Source organism: Misgurnus anguillicaudatus, chromosome 21 (assembly GCF_027580225.2).
Source record: "Misgurnus anguillicaudatus chromosome 21, ASM2758022v2, whole genome shotgun sequence".
Lineage (NCBI taxonomy): Eukaryota > Metazoa > Chordata > Actinopteri > Cypriniformes > Cobitidae > Misgurnus > Misgurnus anguillicaudatus.
Genome location: NC_073357.2, coordinates 29,530,636 through 29,556,326, shown reverse-complemented (window position 1 = coordinate 29,556,326; position 25,691 = coordinate 29,530,636). Strand labels below are relative to the sequence as shown.

The window sequence follows — 25,691 nt, the reverse complement described above, 5'->3', positions numbered from 1 at the left end:
GGAGGGTCATATCAGTGTATACCAATATAGATGGCATTGTCTCATCCTGTATTCCTCTGGGAACAAATTGAGAGAATCAAAATCAGGACAATCCAAATCCCAGGATGAAAAGTTGTAAAATGCAGAACAGGAACTAAACCGATTGCTTCTTTAAATCCTTAGATTAGATGAAGACTAAATGATCTGTTTTTGTAACTTCATGAAATCTTTTAAGCTCACCAGTACTTTGCTTCTAACACAAAGTTTTAGGCTCATCTCTTTAGATTAAAAATGTTCAGTTCTGTGCTATTCTCAGGACACTTGCCAGCTGAGAATTCGACAGGCCATAGCTTCAGTTCAGTCAAACACTTAGCTGCATTTATCACTGATAGTCTTCTTCCAAATGTAAGCAGACTTGTCACAACATAAGGCTCCCTGCTGCAATAAAACAGATTTACAGCAGGCAGAATATTGGTAACAGAGCAAGCTTAAAACCAAGCCATTTGCAAAGATACAGTTACTATGGTAACACGAATGATAAGGGTGTTTTAAAATAAAATAACGCGATGAACAAAAAAATATTTAGACTGACCCACAGTTATGACTTTCTAGTAAGTAAACGGACCATTACACTTCACAGTCGTAGTAATGATGCTTTAAACAGACAATTATCTTGTGAAATAAGACTAAAGCCTGGTTTCTCCATCTGTGCTTACAAACCCCAGATTGGGTAAATGGGTAAATATGTTTCTATAGTCTAACCACCAGTCCTTTGTTCTCATACTGTGCTATCTTTCACAATACATTAGATGTCATTAGACAGAATCCTTTATGCAGAAGAAGATAACGTTTTAAATGCAAATATACATCTTTTCAAGTTTAATAGAATGACTCGCATAAGATTTACATGATGTGGCACATAAGAGTCCTGTTCATGCAGTTTTCTAGCAAAATGTTTTTCACTACAATCTTCGAACTATATTGATTTTAATAAATAAATAAAAACACTTAAAATATACAGTACTGTGCAAAAGTCTTAGGCCACCACCACTAGTCTTGTTGTTTTAGAAGTTTTAATGTCCATCCATATTTATTTTTCGATCTATGTTATTAAGATACAAACAGATAATACAGGAAATATGTAAAAAAAATTAATAATAATAATAATTTTCAGGACTAAATGTCTTCTTCAGGCATCGCCGGTGTTTAGTGTGACCTCTCTTGGCACTAAACACATCTTGAGGGTTTTTGAGCAAAATGAATTAAAAATTATTATTTTTTTTAATGTATTAATTTAAAATTAGAAATTAGATTTTATTTATTATTGATTTTATTTTATTTGTTTAAGAGATCCTGCAGTTTCCTGCTACTGCTCAAGTGGAAGCGGAGTTTACCCTAAAAACTTGACAGTTTACATTTTTATAAGTTTTTTTATACTATATACACATTTCCTGTATTTTCTGGATGTATTCTATTAAAGAGACTGAGAAACAATTATATATGATCACTATAACATTGCCCGTTATATATACTACAGAGTAGTGTTGGGCGATATGCCCTATTTTTAGATCGTCCTATCGTCAGCCTGTGAGATCGGCGATACACGATATTATCGGGGGGCGGGGCAGTAGTTTACTCATTTTTTTACTTGTTAATTTTTTACTCATTATAACAAGTCACTTGATGGGTGGACAAAAAAAAACAAGAGCAACACCGTCATGACCGCAACCTTCTTAAACCTGAAGCCAATAATGCGAGAGCGTCATTAAAACCCTATCATGATTACTTAATAACTGTAAAAACATGCATCTGCGCACGCACACCCACGTGCGCGCACATAAACAATTCAATGCATTGGTTTAGTGCTGTTGCAGAAGACTACACGTGTCAAGCAGTGGTGCTCTCATGAGGTGCCTTTTTAAACACATTGGTCCAGTGGAACGCTAACATATTTTAAACACAATCATATATTAAACACGAGGGACGTGTTTCTACAACTCATTGAAATGCATATCATAAACAGGATTAATACCTAGTGATCTGACTTCAGACAGAGCGCAGCTTTCTGCACGTACGCGAGAGTGAGAGAGAGGCGCTAATATGCAGCGGGTCATATTTTAAACAAAAAGTAAAGTTTGCCTCAGCTCGCTTGAAACGCATTAAACTGAACAAATACATAAGGATTACTACTTTAGTTTATGTTTAGACTTCGGACAGACGCGAGAGCGCGTGTACGTGAGACAGAGAGAAGCGCAGCTGCTCATGACGCGGCGCGCTGGATTTTAGTGGTAGAAGGAGACCAAGACGCGCGCATTAATGCAGGTACGTGCAAGAAGGAATTCTCTCTTTACAAGTTCTCCACGTAAAGTGAAGCCAAACACTCATGTGAGGAAAAGCATGTATTGTGGGTGTTAATATAAAACTATGATGATAATAATAATAATAATTATAATAATAATAACCATTCGCCAACTATCGTCGTGACTATCGCCATGAAAGCCTGCCATTGGCGATATGTCTGAAGATCGTCGATACACGATACTATCGTCTATCGGCACAACCCTACTACAGAGTGTGCCTTTCAAACCACACGCAAACATTTCCTGCAAATATTGGATTTTCTGTTGCATATTTACACTAAATAAAAAGCTCTTTGTCAAAAACATCATTCTGACAAAAAAAATTGTCAGTCATTACAGTTATTTCGACTTTAAGAATCGTAAAGTCTGGAAAGTCTAGAAAAAATAAACACTGAACAATAAATAATGATCATTTTAAGTTAAATAAGTCATGACACTAACACGTCAATTAAAAAAATCAATACACTGCAAACACACTAAATTCGCTATCAAAACATCCTTATGAGGCATACACACCAAATGCAAGTTCAAGGATTTGCGCAAGTGGATAACATACAAAGTCAATGCAAAGACGCGATCAGACGCGTCCTCGCGCGGGGCGATGCGAATGACGCGAATTGGGCGGCTCGATTGCCGCGAAAACACGCGCAATTCGCCTCACACGCACCTTCGCGCAAGTTGAAAATATTCAATTTAGATGAAAAATTTGCATGACAAAGTTAAATCCCGCATGTAATCTAGAGAGAGCAACGCGTTTCTACGCGTTTGGTGTGTAAGCAGCATTATGGGGCATAAACACCAAACACGAGTTCAACGATTTGCGCGAGTAGATTAAATACAAAGTCAATGCAAAGACGCGATCAGACGCGTCCTCGCGCGGGGCGATGCAAATGACCCGAATTTGGCGGCTCGATTGCCGCGAAAACACACGCTATTCGCCTCACACGTGCCTTCGCGCAAGTTGAAAATATTCAATTTAGATGAAAAATTCGCATGACAGAAAGTTAAATCCCGCGAGTAATCTAGAGAGAGCAATGTGTTTCTACGCGTTTGGTGTGTAAGCAGCATTATGGGGCATACACACCAAACGCGAGTTCAACTATTTGCGCGAGATTACATACAAAGTCAATGCAAAGATGCGATCAGACGCGTCCTTGCGCGGGGCGATGCAAATGACGCGAATTGGGCGGCGCGATTGCTGCGAAAACACTCGATATTTGCCTAACACACGCCTTCGCGCAAGCTGAAAATATTCAACGCAAATGAAAAATTAGCATGACACAAAGTAAAATCCCGCGAGTAATCTAGAGCGAGCAATGCGATGCTACGCATTTGGTGTGTAAGCAGCATTATGGGGAATACACCAAACGCAAGTTCAACGATTTGCGCAAATAGATAACATACAAAGTCAATGCAAAGACGCGATCAGACTCGTCCTCATGCAAGGTGATGTGAATGACACAATATGGGTGGTGCGTTTGCCGTGAAAACACGCGCTATTCGCCCAAGTTGAAAATATTCAGTCGAGCGAAAAATTTGCATGACACGAAGGTAAATTCCACGAGTCATCTAGGGTGAGTAAAGCGATGCCCCGCGATTGGTGTGTACGTAGCATTAGTCTTAATGGAGACAGTTTTATAGTATGGAATCTGGACTTTTCCCATTAAAATTAATAAAGTTTGCTTGCACAGTAGTGCAGATATGGTCCAAATGTAATTCTTTAAATTCAACCAACCATGGCATTTTTGCCTTAATAGAATAATTATGACTCTAACAGGAACTCACATATGCATATGTGAGCCCCCATGAACGCACCTGCCAAAGTGGCTTGTGACTATGAAATTCAAATAGAAGATGCACCTGCATGAGGCTGTGGCTGGGTGTAAATTTTGGGCCCTGACTGACTGCAGGGTTCACTGCACCTACATGAATTGTGCGACGGCAGTCGTGGGTTTCCTGCTGTGCTGTTGTGTAAGGTCACAGGTGAGCTGTAGATCAGACCTGGATTTTGTTTAAGAGATCCTTAAGGTGCTATTTTCTAGGTCAAAAGAAAGGCATACAGTACATAAAAGCTCAAAAGTGTCGTGTCAGATGTATTGCTAGGGACTGTAAAAGCAACAGAGGTTTTGCTGCAAACCCTCCACTGTGTCATTTATACATCACCAAATGGAAATGCAATAGCGCAGTCCTGCATGAAGTAGGATTTTTTGCTCCATGCTAAAACTACACCCCTCATATTCACTGCTATCTGAAGCTGTGATACAATCATGCAACATTATTACAAAAACAATGACCCTGAACGAATAGATAATAAGTCGCCTACTGTAGTATTGTCAGGCTAGTAAAATATGTACCCAACAACCCTTAAATAAGCAATAAGAGTGTACAATGTATTCAGTATGTGCAGAGGCAGAATTGACTCCTGGTGATCTATACAACCACAACCAAACCCATACCACATGTAGAAATCTATCTATCTATCTATCTATCTATCTATCTATCTATCTATCTATCTATCTATCTATCTATCTATCTATCTATCTATCTATCTATCTATCTATCTATCTATCTATCTATCTATCTATCTATCTATACGAACTATTTAGGTACAAGGCCGTACTTTTTTAAAAGGTACAGCCATAGTGACAGCTGGGATACATTTGACAATTTTTCTGTCAGTGTATCATAAATACTAAATGACTTATTCCATCACTGTTGTAGAAATTAATAAGGCATGAGAAAAAGGGGAAACCAATAATAAATGGCTCTAAAAACAAGACAAGAAACATGCACAATCCTATTCAGTTAGAGTCATTGATCTTAGTCGTTTTGTCACCTCACAATTCATGTTGTGACATAAAAACACCACACTGAGCCCTATAAACACCAATCCAGTTAAAAAACTGCCAGTCTCGTTTTCAAGCGTATAGATGCGTATGAATAAGCCTTGTGCATGACCCAGACTGCATTATCAGCTCAGACTAAAAACAGCACAGATCAGATTAGGACAGGGACACTGTTAAAAGGTCAGGCACTGGAATGTCAGTGGTTCTCAAACTGGGGGGCACGAGATGGTGCCAGGAGGGCCACATTTTGTAATGACATTTTATAAAAAAATTAATTCATCATAAATTCTGTGTAATTACATCTTAGAAATATAGGGCTACTAACCGACAGCACTGCATTGTATCATTTAATATGTTTTGTTTAATTTAAATTATAAGTTTGAGATGGCTGCAGCAGGCGCAATGATATTTCGCAGCGCCTGAAAATAGTCCCCTTGGTAACTTTTAATAGCAGGGGACTATTTTCGGGCACTGCGTAATATCATTGCGCCTCTTGCAGCCATGTTACGGCAGCAAAGTCTTCGATTATTACGCCAGAATAAGAGTATAGTCACATCTGCTTAGAAAATCACAACTTTTCATTTTCCGTCGGCCTTAGTACACAATGTAACTACAGAAGAGTAGTAACAAAGTTTTAAATATGAAAAATATAGAAACTCTTTGGTTATTCCTGCTGCTGTGAAGGTCATCACACCACTGATCTAATGGTTGTCCTTCAACGTGATACCCAGCCAATGCGCGACCAACGACTACCGGCTGAACCAGTGTAATCCGCTTACCCGCTTCCAATCCCTACCGTGTTTATATATATAAATATATATTAATCTCTCCTAAGGGTTTTTGTCCTTCTAGGAGTTTTTCCCATTGGGTTTTCTCCTAGGGGTTTTTTCGTCCCCGGGAGAGTCAGCCAACTTTGTCTTAACTTAGCACTTTACTGTATACGTTACATTATTACTACGCTCGCTTGTACGGTTTATCCTTAGCCGCTATATTCTACCTCTTATATTATCTATTGATTTTCTGTGTTTTCCCCTACATCTACTCATTTAAAGCTGCTTTGAAACAATTAACAATTGTGAAAAGCGCTATATAAATAAAATTGAATTGAATTTAATATTTTTTGCGCGATGCTAATATTCTAATCAGATTCAATGGATTGTGCTTAGCTATGCTAAAAGTGGTAGTGCCAGACCTGGAGATCAGCTGAATGGATTCCAAAACGATAAAAAAACAAATGTTTAACTCTAGGGGAGCTGGAAAATGAGCATATTTTCAAAAAAAAGTGGAGTGTCCCATTAATTGACAAGATAACTCATCAATGGTGCGGAAAGAGTTAAAGAGTTAAACATGGTCACATAAATTAGCTTCTGACTCATTTACTGTATATCTATAATAAACCCACAGAGACAATACAGAAATGGACACAAATATTTGTAACTGCAGCAGCAAAGAGAGACGTCCTCCTTATCATTTCCCTTTAGCTGTGATCACCTTAACTAAGGAGCCTGTCCACCTGGATCACTAAGATCTCCCCCACACCTTAGACTGTAATGGTAAAGACATGCTCTCCATCCCAAGGGAAGCCTCTCTAATACACACTGTTCACTCAACCTGTGCTTCATTAGTTAAGAGAGCAAATAGCAGTCAACGTTTAGTGCTAAAAATGCAAGTGGACAGTATAACTACAGAGGTAAGCTGGTGGGACATCAGGGGATTATGGGCCTGTTCTCACATAGTATGGTAAGTAAATGATAACTTTATTAGCGTCCACACCAAAGGACAATTTACTGTGAGTAATGCTCTGCTGAGCAATGCTTCACAGCACTGCATGAAGCAATACCAACTGATACATTTACTTTATTACACTGAGATAGCTGCTCAGATACAATTCATACCTATATCCTCTGAACTGCAGAATTTAAAGACATGTGAAATATGAAATATGTGACTGCTTCATGAAAATCCAGCTAAATAAAATCACTCAAACAAACATTTGAGGTTTTATGACTCAGGTGAAAGATACAGCGCATTTTTTAGGCTTATTTAAAAGACCCTTCCACAATATAAATAGTGTATGGCTGTACGCAGCTCCTTCCAGGGTGCATATTTAGATGATGTGGCTATACTGTATGAGATGATGGCCAGTCCTTGGGCTTGGAAGATGACATGCAGTTTGGTGTGGAGCTGTCAGTGGGCTTTCAGAGAGGAGGTGAAGGGAAGGACAGCCAGTGGGGGGAATGATAAATAGATGGAGGAGTCTATTTTCTCATAATCCCCTCTGTGACACCAAGACCCTTTTTGAATCATAACAAAGAGCAGGTCATATATTGACAGATCAGGATAAAGATTGAATTAGAAAACTGACAAAAAAGGTAATAAATGTAGTCTGGGGAGATGTTTGTCATGCCCTAAGCAACACAAACAAAAAAAGTTAAGGGCTACTGTAGAAACATGACGAATACTTAAAGGATTAGTCCATTTTCTTTAAAAAAATTCATATAATTTACTCACCACCATGTCATCCAAAAGGTTGATGTCTTTCTCTGTTCAGTCAAGAAGAAATTATGTTTTGTTGTTTTTATTTTTTTTGAGGAAAACATTCCAGACTTTTCTCATTTTAATGGACTTTAATGGACCCCAACACTTAACAGTTTTAATGCAGTTTAAAATTGCAGTTTCAAAGGACTCTAAACGATCTCAAACGAGGCATAAGGGAACGAAACGAGTGTCATTTTTGGCAAGAAAAGTAAAAAAGATGCACTTTTAAACCACAACTTCTTGTCTTCCTCCGGTCCTATGACGCGCCAGCGCGACCTCACGTAATTGCGTAGTGACATAGAAAGGTCACGTGTTACATATATGAAACGCACGTTTGCGGACCATTTTAAACAATAAACTGACACAAAGGCATTAATTAGTATCATTCCACATACAACAACGTCGAAACGGTCCTCTTTCTCCACACTTGTAAACACTGGGGCGTAGTTTCGCATACGTCATCTGTGACCTCTTGACATGATGACGTATTACGTGAGGTCGCACTGGCGCGTCACAGGACCGGAGGAAGACGAGGTTTGTGGTTTAAAAGTGCATCTTTGACAATCGTTTCACTAGATAAGACCCTTATGCCTCGTTTGGGATCGTTTAGAGTCGTTTGAAACTGCAATTTAAACTGCATTAAAACTGTTAAGTGTTGGGGTCCATTAAAGTCCATTAAAATGAAAAAAATCCTCAAAAAACTTAATTTCTTCTCGACTGAACAAAGAAAGACATCAACATTTTGGATGACATGGTGGTGAGTAAATTATCTGGATTTTTTAAAGAAAATTGACTAATCCTTTAAGGGGTCCCATGGTGTGTGTAGATAAAAACAGTTCATTCTAAGGTAATAAAAACACTGATAATATAGTTCTGTATATTATATTGCATTGCTGTCAAGAGATTGTTCTAAAAGTTACACAATGCACAATTAAAAGAAGAAAACTTTGCTTCTAGTGAGCGATGAAAGACTATCAATAACTAGTACTCAAATAGTACCTCAACCCTTGAATGTTTCATTTGCGCAATTCAAAGCGATTACAAGCAGAAAACACACACAGCTACACCATGCATAAATAACCACAGACTGTAAGGAAACCCTTTAATCAACATTATCAATCAATCAAAAGCTAGGGTTCCACAATGCACCATATACTTCATTCAAACATCTTCCTCTAGCATATCCAAATCACAGGAAAGCCATCAACTCCATCAATCAATACATGCATGCATTACAACAGCATTATTTAGTATATATACTGTATCTGCATAGCGGATAAAACTCAGCTGTGTTTCTTGATCTAGAGAGGACAGCAGATACACACCTGTGTGGCAAACTGTAGTAAGGCTGGCCAGTTTGCGGGCTGTGCTCAGAATAACTCGTCCGGTTCCACATTCTTGCCGCAGGTCCTCTGCTGCTGCTGTTACTGCTGCAGACAAGCACTGCCCAGCTCACGAGTTTCATTTAAACGGCCTTCCCGCTCTCGGGATCTCCCACTGTTTGAGAGATGCAGGGGGTGGGGACTGTGTACGTACTTACGTAAACACAACAACAGCTTGCCCAAACACTGCTTTCACATACTGTACTGTATTTATCACCAACCAAATGACGCGAGTCTCTGCTGTGCTGTCAGGTTTTTGCTCTATGCCTTCCGCATTCACAGAGCAGGAGACACCATCACGGATGGGGGTGATCAAGATGCAGTGTAACGGGAGTGGGAACGGAAAAGAGAGAGATTTAAGGGAATTAGATGAAATGAGACGCAGGGTTTTGACGCAGGAGGAGGATATCGGGAGGGAAAAGATGAAGAGAAAAGAACAGATACAAAGAGACGGAAAGAAGAAAGACTCTTTAAAGAATAAAAAGCACCTTTGTGGGCTGCAGCGAAGGAAGAGTAATTGGCAGAGCTCCAACTGGTGAGATCGTGGGCCGTGCAAATGGCTGCTATCAGCTAATGAAAGCTACGGATGCAGGTGAAGGATGAGTCTGGTGCCTTCAGGTACTCCAGAGGAGTGACCAGCATTGGCTCTCTTTTCCGCGTGCTAGACACAATCCCCCAATGAGGAAACCCTCAACCCCAGTCTCTGTGATGCGTCAACAGCCTGGATGAGAGCTAATGAGCATCTTTAAATATGGAATGTGACCACCTGCTACAGTGGGGTCCAAAGTTTTAAAAATGTAAGATTTGAAAACTAATTTGAACTGGGATGTAAACTGTTCAAGAGATGCAAAACGTTGAAAGTAGAAGCATTCAAATAAGAAATAAAAAGTTAGAATCTGTACTACTGTATTTGAATAGATAAAGAAAATTTGTAATATTCCTTTGTGTATTAAAAGTTGTATGTCCTTGTTTTTACTGAAGCATAGACCTTTTGCGTTTTTGCAAACAAAAATTATGTTTTTTGTGGGCGGAGCCCAACTGGTGGCAGAAAGTGACAGCTCTGCAATAGGGGTTTGAATTGTTTTAGTGTTGAACTGTGATTTTTATGGATCCGGTGTTCTGTAGAAGTCTGTTTCCCCTATATTTCTCTTTAGTGTAATGTTTCTTATAACGTTTTCACCAAGTTATGTTTATTTTTTAAATAAATTAAAAGTTGAAATGGCTTGGCTACTAATATGTGTGCATGTATGTAATGTATATGTATTGTTCTTTATTGGTAAATCAATTATTTTTACATTATGAATCGCTGAAGTACTTATAAGAGCAATACTATCATGTATTCTGTATAATATCATTTATTAAATATTTCATCATTTCCTGTTTTCAATTTCTTCCTTATATTTTTAGCTTACGTGTTATATTGATATTATGAACTCATTCAAATCTTTAAAGGGACACTTCACCGATTTAGCATTCAGCTTTGTATCTGTAGAAACCCGGCAGTATTACTGAATGACCATGTTTCCCTCCATCATTTCCCCCTGAGAGGAGAGATATCTGCATTTTGGTTCTGCAAAAAAGTCCTCCGATGATGCAAAAATCGTCATATTACATCATCGGAGGACATTTTTGCAGAACCAAAATGCAGATATCTCTCCTCTCAGGGGGAAATGAGGGAGGGAAACATGGTCATTCAGTAATACTGCCGGGTTTCTACAGATACAAAGCTGAATGCTAAATCGGTGAAGTATCTCTTTAATCTTTCTAAATAAATTATAGGCGTAACATGATGAAAATGCTATAAGAGACACATAGAGAGAACAGACTTCGACAGAACACCGGATATCTTCTCTAATTATTTTCTATTCAAATTATTAAAAGATTTTCAGATGATTTCATCACTCCAGTCTGTCCGGTTGAGGGCTTATTGCAACCATAAACACCTACATTTATCTTCAAATGGTGTCTTCGATGAGGGTATACTATAAAAATGAAGGTCATCTATTTTGGCATTCATATTCTGACACTCAACAGCACAACAAAACATTTTCTAGTGATATATTGTTCGTTTCACTCGTGTCTCTTTCAGTTCCACTGTTTTTCTGCCACCACATTGCGCGCATGACGTAACTGTGACGTTGACTCGCAAAAGGTCTATTGCAACCACAAACACATATGTTTATCTTTAAATGGTGTCTTTGACGACGGCATTTTATAAAAACGAAGGCCATCCTTTTTTGGCATTCCTATTCTGACACTCAACATCACAAGACATTTTCTAGTGAGTTATCTTGCTCTTTTCACTCGTGTACAATTCATTTCCACTGTTTTTCTGCCACCACATTGCGCGCGCAGCTTGCAGTGGCATAACTGTGACGTCTACTCGCAAAAGGTCTATAGAAGATGCTCTTTGAAATATTCTTATTTTATGCTGCTTGGATAACCGAGATCATCAGGGTTTGCACAAGCATGCCAGCTCAAGTGCATGCTGTCATTACAGCAAAAGAATGACATTGTCTTCCAACAAGTTCAAACAACAGACGTATGTGACCTTGGACCAGAAAAACCAGTCCTTACACATTTTAAATGTATACATATATCACCTGAAAGCTGAAAAAATAACCTTTGGTATGTTAGTTCATTGCACTGGCTTCCTGTCTATAAATCCTTAAATAACCAAGCACCTCTTTATCTGTCTGAACTTCTTCACCCGTATAGCCCATCCTGTACATTGATCTCGAGATCAAAATCTTCTTCTGGTTCCCAGATCACGGCTAATAAACAGAGGGGACAGAGCCTTTGCCATTGCAGGCCCTAAATTATGGAACAGCTTGCCGGTCCACATTAGAATCGCTCCATCGTTAAAGGAACACGCACACATTTTGGGAATTTAGCTTCACCGTATCCCCCAGAGCTAGATAAGTCCATACATACCTTTCTCATCTCCGTGCATGCGGTAACTCTGTCTGACGCAGCCCCCGCTAGCTTAGCTTAGCACAAAGACTGGAAGTAAATGGCTCCAGCTAGCATACTAATAACTCTGGGGGATACGGTGAATAAGCTAAATCCCCAAAATGTGGGCGTTTTGCTTTAACTGCTTTTAAAATCTTCTTTAAGTGCTACTTTTTCTCTCTGGCTTTTAATATTGAGTGATGTCTATAGACTGTTTTTATGGCTTTTTCTTTTTTAGACCTATCGTTTAACTTTCTTTTATCTTTTAATTTTATAATTGTTATGATTAGTATCCTTCTTATCTCTGTCTTGTTATGCATTTCTGTACAGCACTTTGGTCAGCCTGTGCGCTGTTTTAAATGTGCTCTATAAATCAATAAACTTGAAACTTGAATCTGGAATCCGAGGTTGCAAAAATATCTAAATATTGAGAAAATCACCTTTAAAGTTGTCCAAATGACGTCCTTAGCAACACATATTACTAATGATAAATAAAGTTTGATAAATTTACAATAGAAAATGAAACTAAAAATGATCTTTACATAATATCCCTAATGATTTTTGATATAATAAAATCATTAATTTTGACCAATGTATTTTTGGCTTTTGCTACAAATATACCCGTGCTACTAATATGCTGATAATATATAGACAATAAAATGCCAAATAAAGAAGCCGTTTACAAGTAATCTCTGCTTCTGGGAGTGTGTGACATTTTAAATGCTGGATTGGCAAAGGGCAGATATGTGTGATTGAATTACAATAGATTCTTAATCAGATATATGCCAAATCCTAGTGCAAGATAGAGTTATTAAAATCAAACATTACATATGCAGATCACTACACCCATTACTGTCCTGTAGCCCAAGGGGACCTTCAGCAATGAGCCTCCTCCATATCTGAACTTCACATAAACCCTCCAATTATAAAAAATTAAACATGGAAAACACATGGAAAACGGTTGTGCTGCAATTCCAACCACAATTATACAACATTTTCATATTTAAAATATGCCCCAAAATGTTAATTTCATGAAATTTAATTAAAGGTATCTTTCCAGATGTTTTATGCAGTGGAATTGAATGGTATTTCTGAAAATATTTATTCTTCCAAATCACTAAACCAGCCTTGACATCTGATATCTGTCAGGGTCTGATAGCTTTAGATTCATACTTTTAGATGCAATAATGTAACCGAAATCAGAAAGATTGCTCCTTTTATGAGCTGGCTTCATAATGCAACTTCCTCATTACCTTGGTGTCATCATCTCACACAAAACAGTCAAACAACCCAGATGTCAACTTCGGTGAATTCACTTATTTGCTTTAACAGACAAATTGCCAGAATAAATCCAATTACCACAAACTGTTTTGCCTTTATGTTGTTTTAAACATAGACCTTCACCTCTGTGATGTTTCAATAAAATAGATGCCACATCCTTGGCCAGCATATTTGCTTCTTTGATACAAAAAAAACAAAACTAAAGAAGTCTGTCAGTGCAAGAAATTGTTTGTGTACAGGTCTGATGGCAGATGGGTGGCAATATTCTGCTCAAAGCCATTGACGCTTTGCTAGACGTTCAAAATGTACAAGGTAACAGTAATTATTACATCTTTGGATTTTTAAATCTAAAGATGGTAAATTGGAGCCATTACGATGTAAAATTGGGTAGCAAGTCCCATGACCTTAGGGTTCAAACGTTGGCATGTTGTTTTCAAAGCATGCAATTTTACTTTAAGCACAAAAACATCGAAACCAAGAATTGATTAAGCAAAGATATTACTCTGTTTAACAATGTCTTTTTAAAAGACAGAAATAAAGAAATTCAGAAACCAAACAAAGATCCGATTTCCACGCTGAGTACAGTGCTGTATCTTATTCAATACATAGTATAGCATTGAAAAAGCAGCAGTGTGTTATAAAGCAAAACGCAGCTTCATTATTGCTCAGTATTGTACACTTCTTCAAAGAAAGAGCATTGTGCAATCCTACATTCCCCAAAAGGTGTGAAATAAACAGATAATGGCTCTATTAAAAAGTTATATGACACATGAACCATTATAAAGGCTTGGGTTTCCTTTGAAATTGTAGTCAAAGCCATTACATAAACACACGTTTATTGGCTAACCAGTTAAACTATGGCAATATTTGTAATAACAATAAAATAATATGACTTCCAACATCTTTAGATCATCTTTGAAAAAACTATCTTAGTCATTTAGTAATTAATGATCCTTCATTAAACACAATCTGCTGAGTCGGCTTATGTACTGTCAATAAAACCATTCAAGGGAATTACGGACAGAGTTGCAGATGGTACTCACCACTTATTTAGCCTTGAAGACCCAATGAAGCACCAAAAACTGTTTACAAGCGGTTTCTCTACCTCATGAAGGTGTCAGAATCTGTTATTTCTTTCTTTAGGTATCTTCAGAGATGTGCTCTAAAACTCCACAAAGATGAATAGTTCTGAACCTCACTATGCAAACATAGTGCTAACATGCTACTGAAGGTATGCCAGTCTCACATCCCAAAAATACTGCGGTGCTAATTGCTCGTATGACCTCTGTTTGCTCTGCCCACCCGCTTCCCACACCTCTGGCAGCCTGTCTGTAGAGAGCGTGGTTGACTTAGATCGGTGAAATTAATGCTAGATCAGCCCGAAATGAGCCGCCCACTGTCATCCAGACTCAGGCCGTCAGCAGCTTCCCCATCTCCTGTGAGTCTCTAAAGGATAGGGGGAATTGAGAAGAGGTCTGATCCCTAAAGTGAGTCAGAAAGAAGGGTATGACCATAAGCCTCATCCCCAGCTCTCAGATTACACCTGCTTTAGGGTTCTCCCCAGCGGGTCGCCTCAAATCAGCAGTAACTGATGAGCTTGCTCTCCGGATGCAACCGGAACCTTCCTGTTCTGTGTATCAAATGTTTTTTATATGACTATACAAGTCATGCCATGAAAAGATCTGTCAGATATACAGTGGTGGCCAAAATTATTAGTACACAGTTTTAAATCTCTGCTTATTTCTAGCCATAGAAGAAACTCTGAATAGGTATGCAAAACTGTACCAGGCCACAGATGAGTGGGTCATATAAACAATATGAAACACGTATAGGCTGAGAAAAATATTATCTGAGTTTACTTTTTAATAAGGTAAACGAAAACACTTATACGGCTAAATTTAAATGTGACCAAAGCAGAGGCAAAACCTATAACCTGCTCGATTGATTCCCAAATATGAGATAATTCATTCAAAAGAAACACATTCCTCTCCTTGACCACATGTGACCCATAAAAGTAAAAGATTCAACAGCATTCCCTGGTGGTTGTCCTGAGCACCGCACAACATTGCTGTATTCCACACTGCAGCTCTCCTGTCGCTCCAGTCCAGCAGAGGAACATCGAGTCCGACAGAGATAACTTTACCCTTTCAAGGTAGATATTTCATTCGGGCTTTAATGCGGGTGAGGTCGGTAACTGTAAACGGTGATCCAGCGATCAGTCCTGGCAGACTGATTTAACAATGTATGTGTTGGTTAATGCTACTGGACCTTAGGAAGCTCAAGACATAGATCGCCTGGCTATAATTATACACATAATAAAGTGAAGCAATCAATGGCGTCATTAAAGCATGTCCTTGTATTCAGAACGGTGGGCCTGGCTAATGTAAGCATCACAATAGCATGCAACAGTGCTTTGTTAAATGTGTACCACATAGATTACAAGAGAAGGATCTAAATTACAATAAACTAGAATTATTTATTTTTATACCTCTCTTTGGTGAAAATTGGATTTTAAAACCGTACATTAAAAAAATATATGTAAATACAACCATATAGTAATGATAAATAGGTTTTCCCCAAAAGTGTGAGGGTGAAAAAAACCTCTATCATAGATTTGATAATTCTTTCTTTCTTTCTTTCTTTCTTTTTTAACGCCATACCAGCTTCAAAGGCTATATTCATGGCGAGAATACAGTATAATTAAATCAAAGTTAGATTAAAAAAGATGTTTCAAATTTATTTCCTCTAAAAATCTTAAAACCATGCTTGGGCTCACTTGATTAAAAACCTTTTCAAAACTATCAACAGAGTAAAAACGATTTCTCACAGGGGTAAAAGTAATACAGTCTAAAAGGATGTGTTTAATGGACAATGGATTTTGACAAGATGAACATTTTGGATGGTTTTCTCCTGAGAGTAAAAATTGGTGTGTCATTTTTGAATGTCCTATTCTACATCTTGTTTAAATAACTTGATTCCAACGTTCATCAAAACAGGAATTATGTTTTTTCCACACATCAGGATTTATTTCATGCAACTTATTATTTAGACATTGATCGCATACTGATTGCCATTTATTTCTGTTGTATTCATTTATCGTTTGTTTTAAATCTGTAAAAGGTATAGAACACTTTATTGATTCTGTGGAAAGTGCTTCTTTTGCTGCATTGTCCGCTTTCTCATTTCCAGCAATTCCTGAGTGTCCAGGTACCCAGCAAAAGTAGATGTTAAAAGCCTTTGATTTCAGCATTGATAATTTAATAAAGATCTTGACTATTGTTGGATGATCAGTTTTCATATTTTCCAGTGAATCCAGGCATGATTTCGAGTCAGTCACTATTAAGAATTTCTTCTGTGAAGATGTTTCAATAAATTTTAATGCCAACAATAAAGCATTTGCTTCTGCTGTGAAGATTGAACTTTGATCTGGAATACGTATTCCTTGATGTACTTCATTCGTAGCAAAAGCTGCCGCTACCTGGTTTCCAGATTTGGATCCATCCGTGTATATTGGAGTATACTGGGGATAAATAGCTCTTATTTCTAAAAATTGTAGCTGATAATCATTTGGGTGTGTTTCAGATTTTTGATTCTTTGATAAATCCCACAAAATAAAGGGTTTTCTGATATCCCAAGGAGGAATTTTGCAAAAATGGGTTTGTTCCAGGATGTTTAAATCTAATTTGAGATTTTCCAGATGAGGTTTTATTCGTAGACCAAATGGACGAATATGATTTGGTTTTCTTTCATACATTATTGAATACTGGGTTGAAAAAACTGCTGGATGTGCTGGGTTTCCTTTATTTGTTTTTAATTTAATTGCATATTGTAAGGCCAACTTTAATCGTCTGTTTTCCAAGGAAGGTTCATTAGCTTCTACATACAGACTTTGAATTGGTGATGTTCTATAAGCTCCCAAAGCTAGTCGTATGCCTTGATGATGTATAGTATCCAAGGATTGTATGTAGGATTTCCTGGCAGATCCATAAACAATACTTCCATAGTCCAACTTTGATCGGATCAGTGTTCTATACAAGTTCATAAGTGATGTCATCTCTGCTCCCCATTTAGTTTTGGACAAAACCTTTAAAATGTTCATGTCTTTAGAACACTTATTTTTAAGCATTTTAATATGTGGAATAAAGGACAGCTTATTGTCAAAAATTATGCCAAGGAATTTAGTCTCCTTTTCGACTTTAATGGGGGTTTCATCCAAAAATATTCCTGGTTCATTGTGTAATGAAGGAAGTTTACAAAAATGCATACAGACAGTTTTTGTTTCTGAAAATTTAAACCCATTTCGTACTGACCATGAGAGCATTTTATTTATTTTTAGTTAGATTTTTCGTTCAATAATGTTAATATGCTTGCTCTTATAACAAATGCAGATATCATCTACATATAAACTACACAGAACATCAGAACCAATAACTTGAGCAATACTGTCAATTTTAATACTAAAAAGAGTTACTGATAGAATACTTCCTTGAGGTACTCCAAGTTCTTGTTTATGCGGGTCGGACACAGTATTGTCTACCTTAACTCTAAAAATTCTATCCGAAAGAAATCTTCCAATAAAGATTGGCAGACGACCTCTAAAATTTAGTCGATACAAATCCTTTAAGATTCCATGCTTCCAGGTGGTATCATAGGCTTTTTCCAAGTCAAAAAAAACAGCTACAGCATGTTCTTTTTTAATAAAAGCATCACGGATGTAGCTTTCAAGACTGACAAGGTGATCAGTTGTGCTTCGACCTTTTCTAAAACCACATTGAGCCTTACTTATAAGTTGTTTAGATTCCAGAAACCAGACTAGACGATCATTTACCATCCTCTCCATAGTTTTACATAAACAACTGGTTAAAGCTATAGGTCTATAATTTATAGGATCACTATGATCTTTTCCTGGTTTTGGGATAGGAATAATTTCCGCTTCAAGCCAAGAAGATGGGATATTTCCTGATATCCAAATAGAGTTAAAAGCTCCCAGAAGCTTCTTCATAAAGAGGTGAGGCAAGTTCTTTATAAATTGGTAATGAACTTTATCTGGTCCAACCGCTGTATCATGGGATTTCCTAATTGCTCGTTGTAGTTCTTCCATGGAAAAAACCTGATTGTATGGCTCTAAATTATTTGAACAAAAATGTATTTTCTCTTTCTCTTCTTGAATTTGAAATGTTCTAAAAGCAGGAGAACAGTTGTCAAAAGATGAATTCTTTTCAAAAGTTCTTGCTAGAATGTTTGCAATATCTTGTTTTGAAGTCAAGAGTAAGTCATGTTGCCTGATGTGTTGTATTTGCGAACCAATGGTTTCACCCTTCATTTTCCGTATCAGATTCCAGATTTTGGTTGATGGAGTACTAGGTGATATACTGGCAACAAAACTTCTCCAGCTTTCCTTCTTAACTTCATTGATGGTTCTTCTTGCTTTTGCTCTAGCAATCTTGAGTTCAATAAGATTTTCAGTTGATGGATGTTTATAGAAAAATCTTTCAACCTTTTTCCTTTCTTTGATAACCTCTTTACATTTATCATTAAACCATGGAAGTTGTTTAGATTTTTTGTTTAATGATGTTTTTGGGACTGTATCATTTGCAATAGACATGAGCGTTTCTGTAAAATTTTCCAAGGCGTCTGGGCTGTCCTCCACAAAATTTGCAAATCTCCCATAACATAGAGTTTGAAATTGATACCAGTTAGCTTTTTTGATTTTCCATCTTTGTGTTTTTGCTGCTTCTTCTTTTCCTTTAATAGTAACTATTATTGGAAAATGGTCACTTCCGCAAAGGTCATCCAATACTTTCCATGATAAATCTAAAAAAACTTCTGGTTGGCATATTGTAAGATCGATTGCAGAGTAAGTTCCATGCCCAGGATGTAAATAAGTATTTGACCCATTATTTAAAAGACATAAGGTATTATTATTAATAAAGTCTTCAATCTTCTTTCCTTTTGTATTACAATGATCACTGCCCCACAGTAAGTTATGACTATTAAATCTCCCACGAGAGTAAAAGAAGGAAGATGATTTACAAGATCATGTACGTCTATGTGCATCAAATTTAAGTCCAGAGGGATATAAATGGAGCATATTGTAATGGTCTTCTGCAGAGTTAGTCGTACTGCTGTCACTTGTAATCTACTATTAATACTGATGGGACTATGGATTACATTATTTCTTACTAATATTGCTGTACCACCAGAAGCTCGTTTGTCACTGGGACCAAAGGTGGCAAATATTGTAAAATTTTTTAAAGAAAATTTACAATCAGTTGAGAGTTGTATTTCCTGAAGGCATATTGCAAGGGGGTCAGAAGTTGTAGTTAAACGCTGTAATTCTGTGAAATTTGCTCTGATACCACGACAATTCCATTGGATGACAGATTCTTTCATTACCTGTTAGGAAGAACAGGAACATTTGTCTTAACTCTTCCTTTTGGAGATGGGCTTCTACTATAATGTTCACTCTCTTTCATTTCCACATCTTTTATTTGTCTTGTCTTTGATGTTTCTTCTGGAGATGCTTTAGATTGAGAGTTTGATTTCTTGTTGCTTTTACTTGTCCTCTGATTTCCAGTTTCTGAAATTTGATTGAGGTTCGTGTCATGAGGTTTATCTTTGTACATCCATGTGATGTCTGTCTGGCAATCTACTGACCTCACAGATTTACTTGCAGCAGAAGCAAAGGTTTTATTCAGAGAAAAAATAGGTATCGTAGTCACTTGTTTCTTTGCTTCAATATAACTGATCTTCTTTGTACATTTGATTTTTTGTATTTCCTTTTCTTTGATCCACATGGGACACTGTTTTGATGCAGCCGAATGATCACCTGAGCAGTTACAACATTTTGTTGGTTTCTCACAACTCCCCTTGTCATGGCCTTCTTCTCCACAGTTACAACAGATATGTCTGTTTTTGCAACTATTAAATCCATGTCCATACTTTTGACAATTGAAACATCTCAGAGGATTAGGTATATATAGGTCTACCGGAACACTCAGATACCCAATCTGAATTCTTTCTGGAAGGAGTGGTTTAATAAAAGTGATGATGTATGTATTAGTTTTAATTATTCTCTCTTCTCTTTTGATTATTATTCGTTTCACATTTGTTACTCCTTGAGTTTTAAGTTCATCTGTTATTTCTTCTTCATCTACATCATCCAGTTCTCTAGTACGAATTATCCCTTTACTATAGTTCAAAGTTGGGTGAGGTGATGCCTTTATCTGAACTCCTGCCAGCATATTAGCATGTAACAGGTTTTCAGCATTTGCCTTTTTACAGCATTCAACAAGAATTTGTCCCGAACGTAATTTTTTCACTTCTTTAACGGTTCCTGCTATTCCTGCAATACCCTTTTGTATGGCAAAAGGGGATAGCTTGGTGATTGGGAGATCTGAAGAGACAGATTCAATAGTAATAAACTTTGGCCAATCATCATTACTCGACAGAGTAAAACCTCTGTTTGCTGCACTGGTATCCATATCAGGTTCCAAAAAACGTTTTTTTGAGTTGTGTTTTGTAGCCATATTTAAATGTTTAACTTTCATCATCTCTACTCCCCACCCACCTTGGAGCCCAAAAAAAAGGGATGCACATTGCCGCGGATCTCCAGCAGATTATGCATCAGGGATATAAAAATGGTATACTCAAGCAAAGTAAGCTATCATTTGCTCAAATCGCTTGATTGACCCTAAGCCAACGCCTTCTGGGGATATATTGTAAAAAAAAAAAAAAAAAAAAAAATATATATATATATATATATATATATTTCCCAGGGCATGTCTTGACCAGCCGATTGATTGGATCGAGCCATTCCAACCTCCCGTCTAGGTGAAGTAGGAGCCAAAGTACCGTGTTGAAATAATGGAAACCTCAGTAAACCACATTTCTCAGGGACCAGGATCTCTTCCTCCCCCGACACGGGTCGCAACTCACGGCAAACGAGTTGTCCCATTTGGGATATTTATGATGTGTTTATTTCCAAATTCTTTCAGCGTGATGATGTAATTGCACACAAGAATATAATTGTAATTAAAAATAACTGTAACCCTAGTAAGGGGGGCTAAAGGGTTGTTCTCTCTTGCCCAAGGAGAAGACCCTAGCACTACGGAGGGAAGGATTTGATAATTCAATCTGACAAAATATAATTTGTTAGTGGTGCTTGCAAAGGTATATTTTACTCAGTGGCGAGGTTACATAAGGGCCAGGGTAGCACTGGCCCACTCAGATTGATGGCTGGCCCACCCAGTCATTAGAGACACAAAATATTTTTGTGGAAAAGCAGGAGAAATCACGCATAAATTATAATTTATTTTTAAATAATCGCTCAAATATGCATAATTCATAATAACTATTTATATAGAAGGTTTATCATTTGCAACAGCATCTGTTTCTAAACCATGTGTCTCAAGCCATTTTAAACAATTTGACCGCAATAAGAAGTTAAAGAAGTAAAGATGCACACACATACTCAAATGGACTCAATGCGCTTGACAGGACACATACACGCTAAATTATCTTGAAATACTACAGTCTTGGCAAGTATTCTCATAAAAACAGTCAGTTATGTTTTAAAGTGAATGCAATTGGGCTTACTATATTGTAAAAGTATGTAATTTGAGAGTAGGCATTGAGGTCCACCCTATTTTACCATGGTCCACTCAGTTTAAAATTTCTGGCCTCACCACTGCTTCAACTGCTGCCCATTTCTAGTGTTACAGTTCTCAAAAAAATCCTATAGACTTACAGTAAATGAACCATATGGACCATCATATATACTTGGGACACTTTTTGCTTGGCCAAATAAATAATCGCCTAGCAACCACCCAGAATACAATAGCAACCACTTGGTGCTTTTCCACTGCATAGTACTCCAGGGTTTGGTTTGGGTCAGGTCGGGTCAGCTCACCTCACCTCACTTAGGCTTGGTTAGCTTTTCCATCGAGTTTAGTAACACTTCAGAGTAGAAGGAATTATAGGCGTGACGTTACATTTGCGCTGCCTACTGCTGTGACATCATACAAGTGAGAGGATTGTTGTACAACCCCATACATTTATTTATTTCTCAGTCCACCACAGAATTAAAATTGACCACCACAAATAGATGTTTGCACTTTATCACGTTTCTGTACAAACACCTGTGGCATTAGTCGACGCACTCCGCTGAGCCTCATTTAAGTTGCATTTAGGCATATATGCGGACGTGCGCATCGCAAATGTGCCGCCACAAACTGCAAGTCTGGAAAAAACTGTTATGGTGTTCCTGATTCTCAACCTTTGGATGTTTTTCATCGTTAAAAGGGAGTTTGGGAACTTAATGCAAAGCACAGTTGACAACAGGTTTACTCGATACAGCGCTAGCTAATATGAAGGTAAAGCTAATCTTTACATTATAGCCATGACGCTGGTAGTGAAGATTCTCTCAGACCAATCCGTGATCTACAGTGTTTTCGCGTCACGTTTTGGTATCAGCTCAGGTCGCTTGGAACCCCAGCCGAGGTGGTACTAAAAAAAGTATTGGGTACTACGTACTGCACCCAGTGGAAAGCCCCCAAAAGTAAGCTGACCCAACCAAAACCAAACCGTGGGGTACTATGCAATGGAAAAGCGCCATTACCAATGCCCTACCAACCATATCTGTAGCAAAGCAATGGCAACCATCCACAACCTCCTACCACTGTGTTGGTGAGCTTTGCAATTTTTCATACGATAATGTTAAGTAAATTAAAATGTAGCTTCAGCCACTGTATACACTTTAAAAATTGGTTATTTTCAACCCAGCGATCGAGTCAAAAACGAAAAAGTCTAGCCACTAGGTTCAATTTAACCATACAATGTTTACATTTGACCCAACAATGTTATTTTCAACCCAGCATTGGGGCAAACATTTATTTGCAAGTTATTTCAACCCAAAATACTGATTTTTTTAACCCATTGTTGGGTCAAATATAACTATTTTCGGAGTTAATTTAACTCAATGACTGGGTCCCTTTTTGACCCAATGCTTGGTTGAGTGCAACAATGAAATCTATGTAAGATGTTATCTTACATCTGCAGCAGCTACTCTATAAAAAGGACTGATCAACATTCTAGTAGGCAAAGATGTAGATCACAAGGTGTTAATGCAGTATGCCATTTAAGGCTGATGATTGAGGACTCCAGTGTGCACACGACACAAGGTTGTTGTTAATCTAAACAGCTTTAAGTGATGAAGGACAAAACATTTCCATATAATGCACAAGAAGAGTATTTACATTTGTGCGTCAAAAGGTGGAGCGGATGATTGAATGAGCAATCCAACTTTCCTCAACCTTTCAAAGAAGGTAATGCGCTTTCTTGTTTAGAGAAGAAACACTGTTGACTCAGCATAACTGGAGTGTTAATGCTGATTGGTTCCCGTTATCCTCACAGCTTCCTAGAATTAATTATCAGACCCTTTCAGAGAAAGGTTGTGGTTCTAACAGCACCCTGACAGAAAATACTTTAAATCATGTCTTAAGTCACATAGGACATAGCAATACAAAGCCGTATAGGGCTGCCCGAACAATGACTTGCTCGCAGGAATATTGCTCTCTCAAATGTTTCTTAGATAAATCCTAGGTACTATGACTTCCTGTGAAAGAAAATTAATGTTTGTTTTGGATGGATGATCAAGAAAGCACTACCACAATCACCTGCCTCCACCGACAATACATTCTATTGAGAGAGTCGTTGATTTACACTCATTATTACATACACTTCTTTGAAGAATCAAAGCAAAAGTCATAAATACCCTTAAAAAGAATAACATTTATTTGTTTCATTGTAATAGGGCTTGTATTAATGCATTTATTTACTGATGTTAAATCATCAGTGCACTCTAAGGTCTACATGTCGAAATCTATAGGTATCAATATACAGTAGTCGCATTTAATGTGGAAACATTGGCTATGTTTACATGCACAAATTTTGTCAATCCGATTGAATTTAATACGATTGAAGGTTATGACGATACAGATTACATGCACCCTAAACACTGCAATCGGAATAAAATGATCGTTTACATGTACATTCTACAGAATCCGAACCGAACGCCTTTGCAAGGGCACAGCCAGGGTTGCCAGATTCGCGTATCAAAACCATCCCAAATGGACATTCAAAACTAGGCCAAAAGCATCCCAATGTCTATTCACAGCCCAAATACCAATAACTAATGAACGAAATACTTTTATCTTTAACCCTCAGAAAAACAACAACTGGTGGAAACAGTTTAAACAGTAGCTCAAATCTAAACTCGAAAAAAGCAGAGGACTTGGCAACGCCTCGCTGCGGACAGCATCTCTCGTCGAGTTCACGCTTTATCTCTGTATTAAAGTCAAAGCGGAGTTGGAGAAAGTTGTGTACACACTTTTCAAAAGCCACAACGCTATTTTATTGCTTTAAGTAGCCTAATGTTTTAAAAGTACATATAAACACGGCAGAATGTACATCGCGTGACCCCATTTGCCTTGCTATTGCGTGTTTCTGTGACGAGAATCATGTGATATAAGAGTTTAATATAAGACGTGAACTTGAGCACAAATGTTCTGCGCATGTGAACAATGTATTTTTGCATCCGAATACTATGATTCACGCGTTTACATGCGTACTTTTCTCCTGCGGATCGGATCACAGATCGGACTACAGCACCCCCTTCAATACGATCCAAATTTGCATCCGATCGTCCTCAATCGTATTGATAAAGGTGTTTAGATGAAGGCTTTTCAATACGATTGAGCCATCAATACGATTACAAACAGATTATTTGGTTGCATGTAAACGTACCTACAGTGTGTTCGCATTTTTAAATACAAGTATAATATTGATTTGACAGAAAAGGGTGTGTGAAATTTGACCCCGACACCATACAATTGAACATTAAACGTGAGACTTTTCTTCAAGCACAAACAGTACTAACTTCCAAAAGATCGTCGCATTGCCACTGGAAATTATTTTTCAGTTTAGAAAAGCTGGCCAGCGTCACAGTCTAAATAACCTGATTCTTCATTGTAAACCACACAGACTAGCATCTAGAGCAGAGAAAAGACTCTGTTTACAGGCTGATGTCCTCTCAGCACGTCCTTTAATGTGTGATGTGAGAGTAAATGAAAACTGAATGCACTTGTATTGACTAACTGGATGTGTTCAGAATGAATGCTGCTGAAGCCATGTTTTTTTTCTACTGTTATATATCAAAACTCTCCAGGTACACAACAAAGATGAAAAAACTCACTGGACTCATCTGAGTACTGACTTTCAGATGTATCTCTTAAAATTACTTAGGAGATGGAAAAATGGACACTGAGTCAACTGTTAAAGGCGGGGTGCACGAT

The 25,691-nt window shown here is 37.7% G+C and overlaps 1 protein-coding gene across 15 annotated transcripts in view; it reads right to left on the bottom strand.

The window, feature by feature from the left end:
* The window catches only part of plekha7b (pleckstrin homology domain containing, family A member 7b), a 139,274-nt gene that overhangs the window by 98,477 nt on the left and 15,106 nt on the right, over nucleotides 1-25,691 (bottom strand). The window contains exon 1 of one of the 15 annotated variants that reach the window (XM_055201419.2): nucleotides 9,049-9,184. The exons of the other annotated variants lie outside the window; for them this stretch is intronic. Coding sequence (XP_055057394.2) covers nucleotides 9,049-9,119 — 71 coding nt within the window. The 5' untranslated portion in view covers nucleotides 9,120-9,184. Of the gene's footprint in view, nucleotides 1-9,048; nucleotides 9,185-25,691 lie in introns of those variants that run through there. 15 annotated transcript variants of the gene reach the window in all.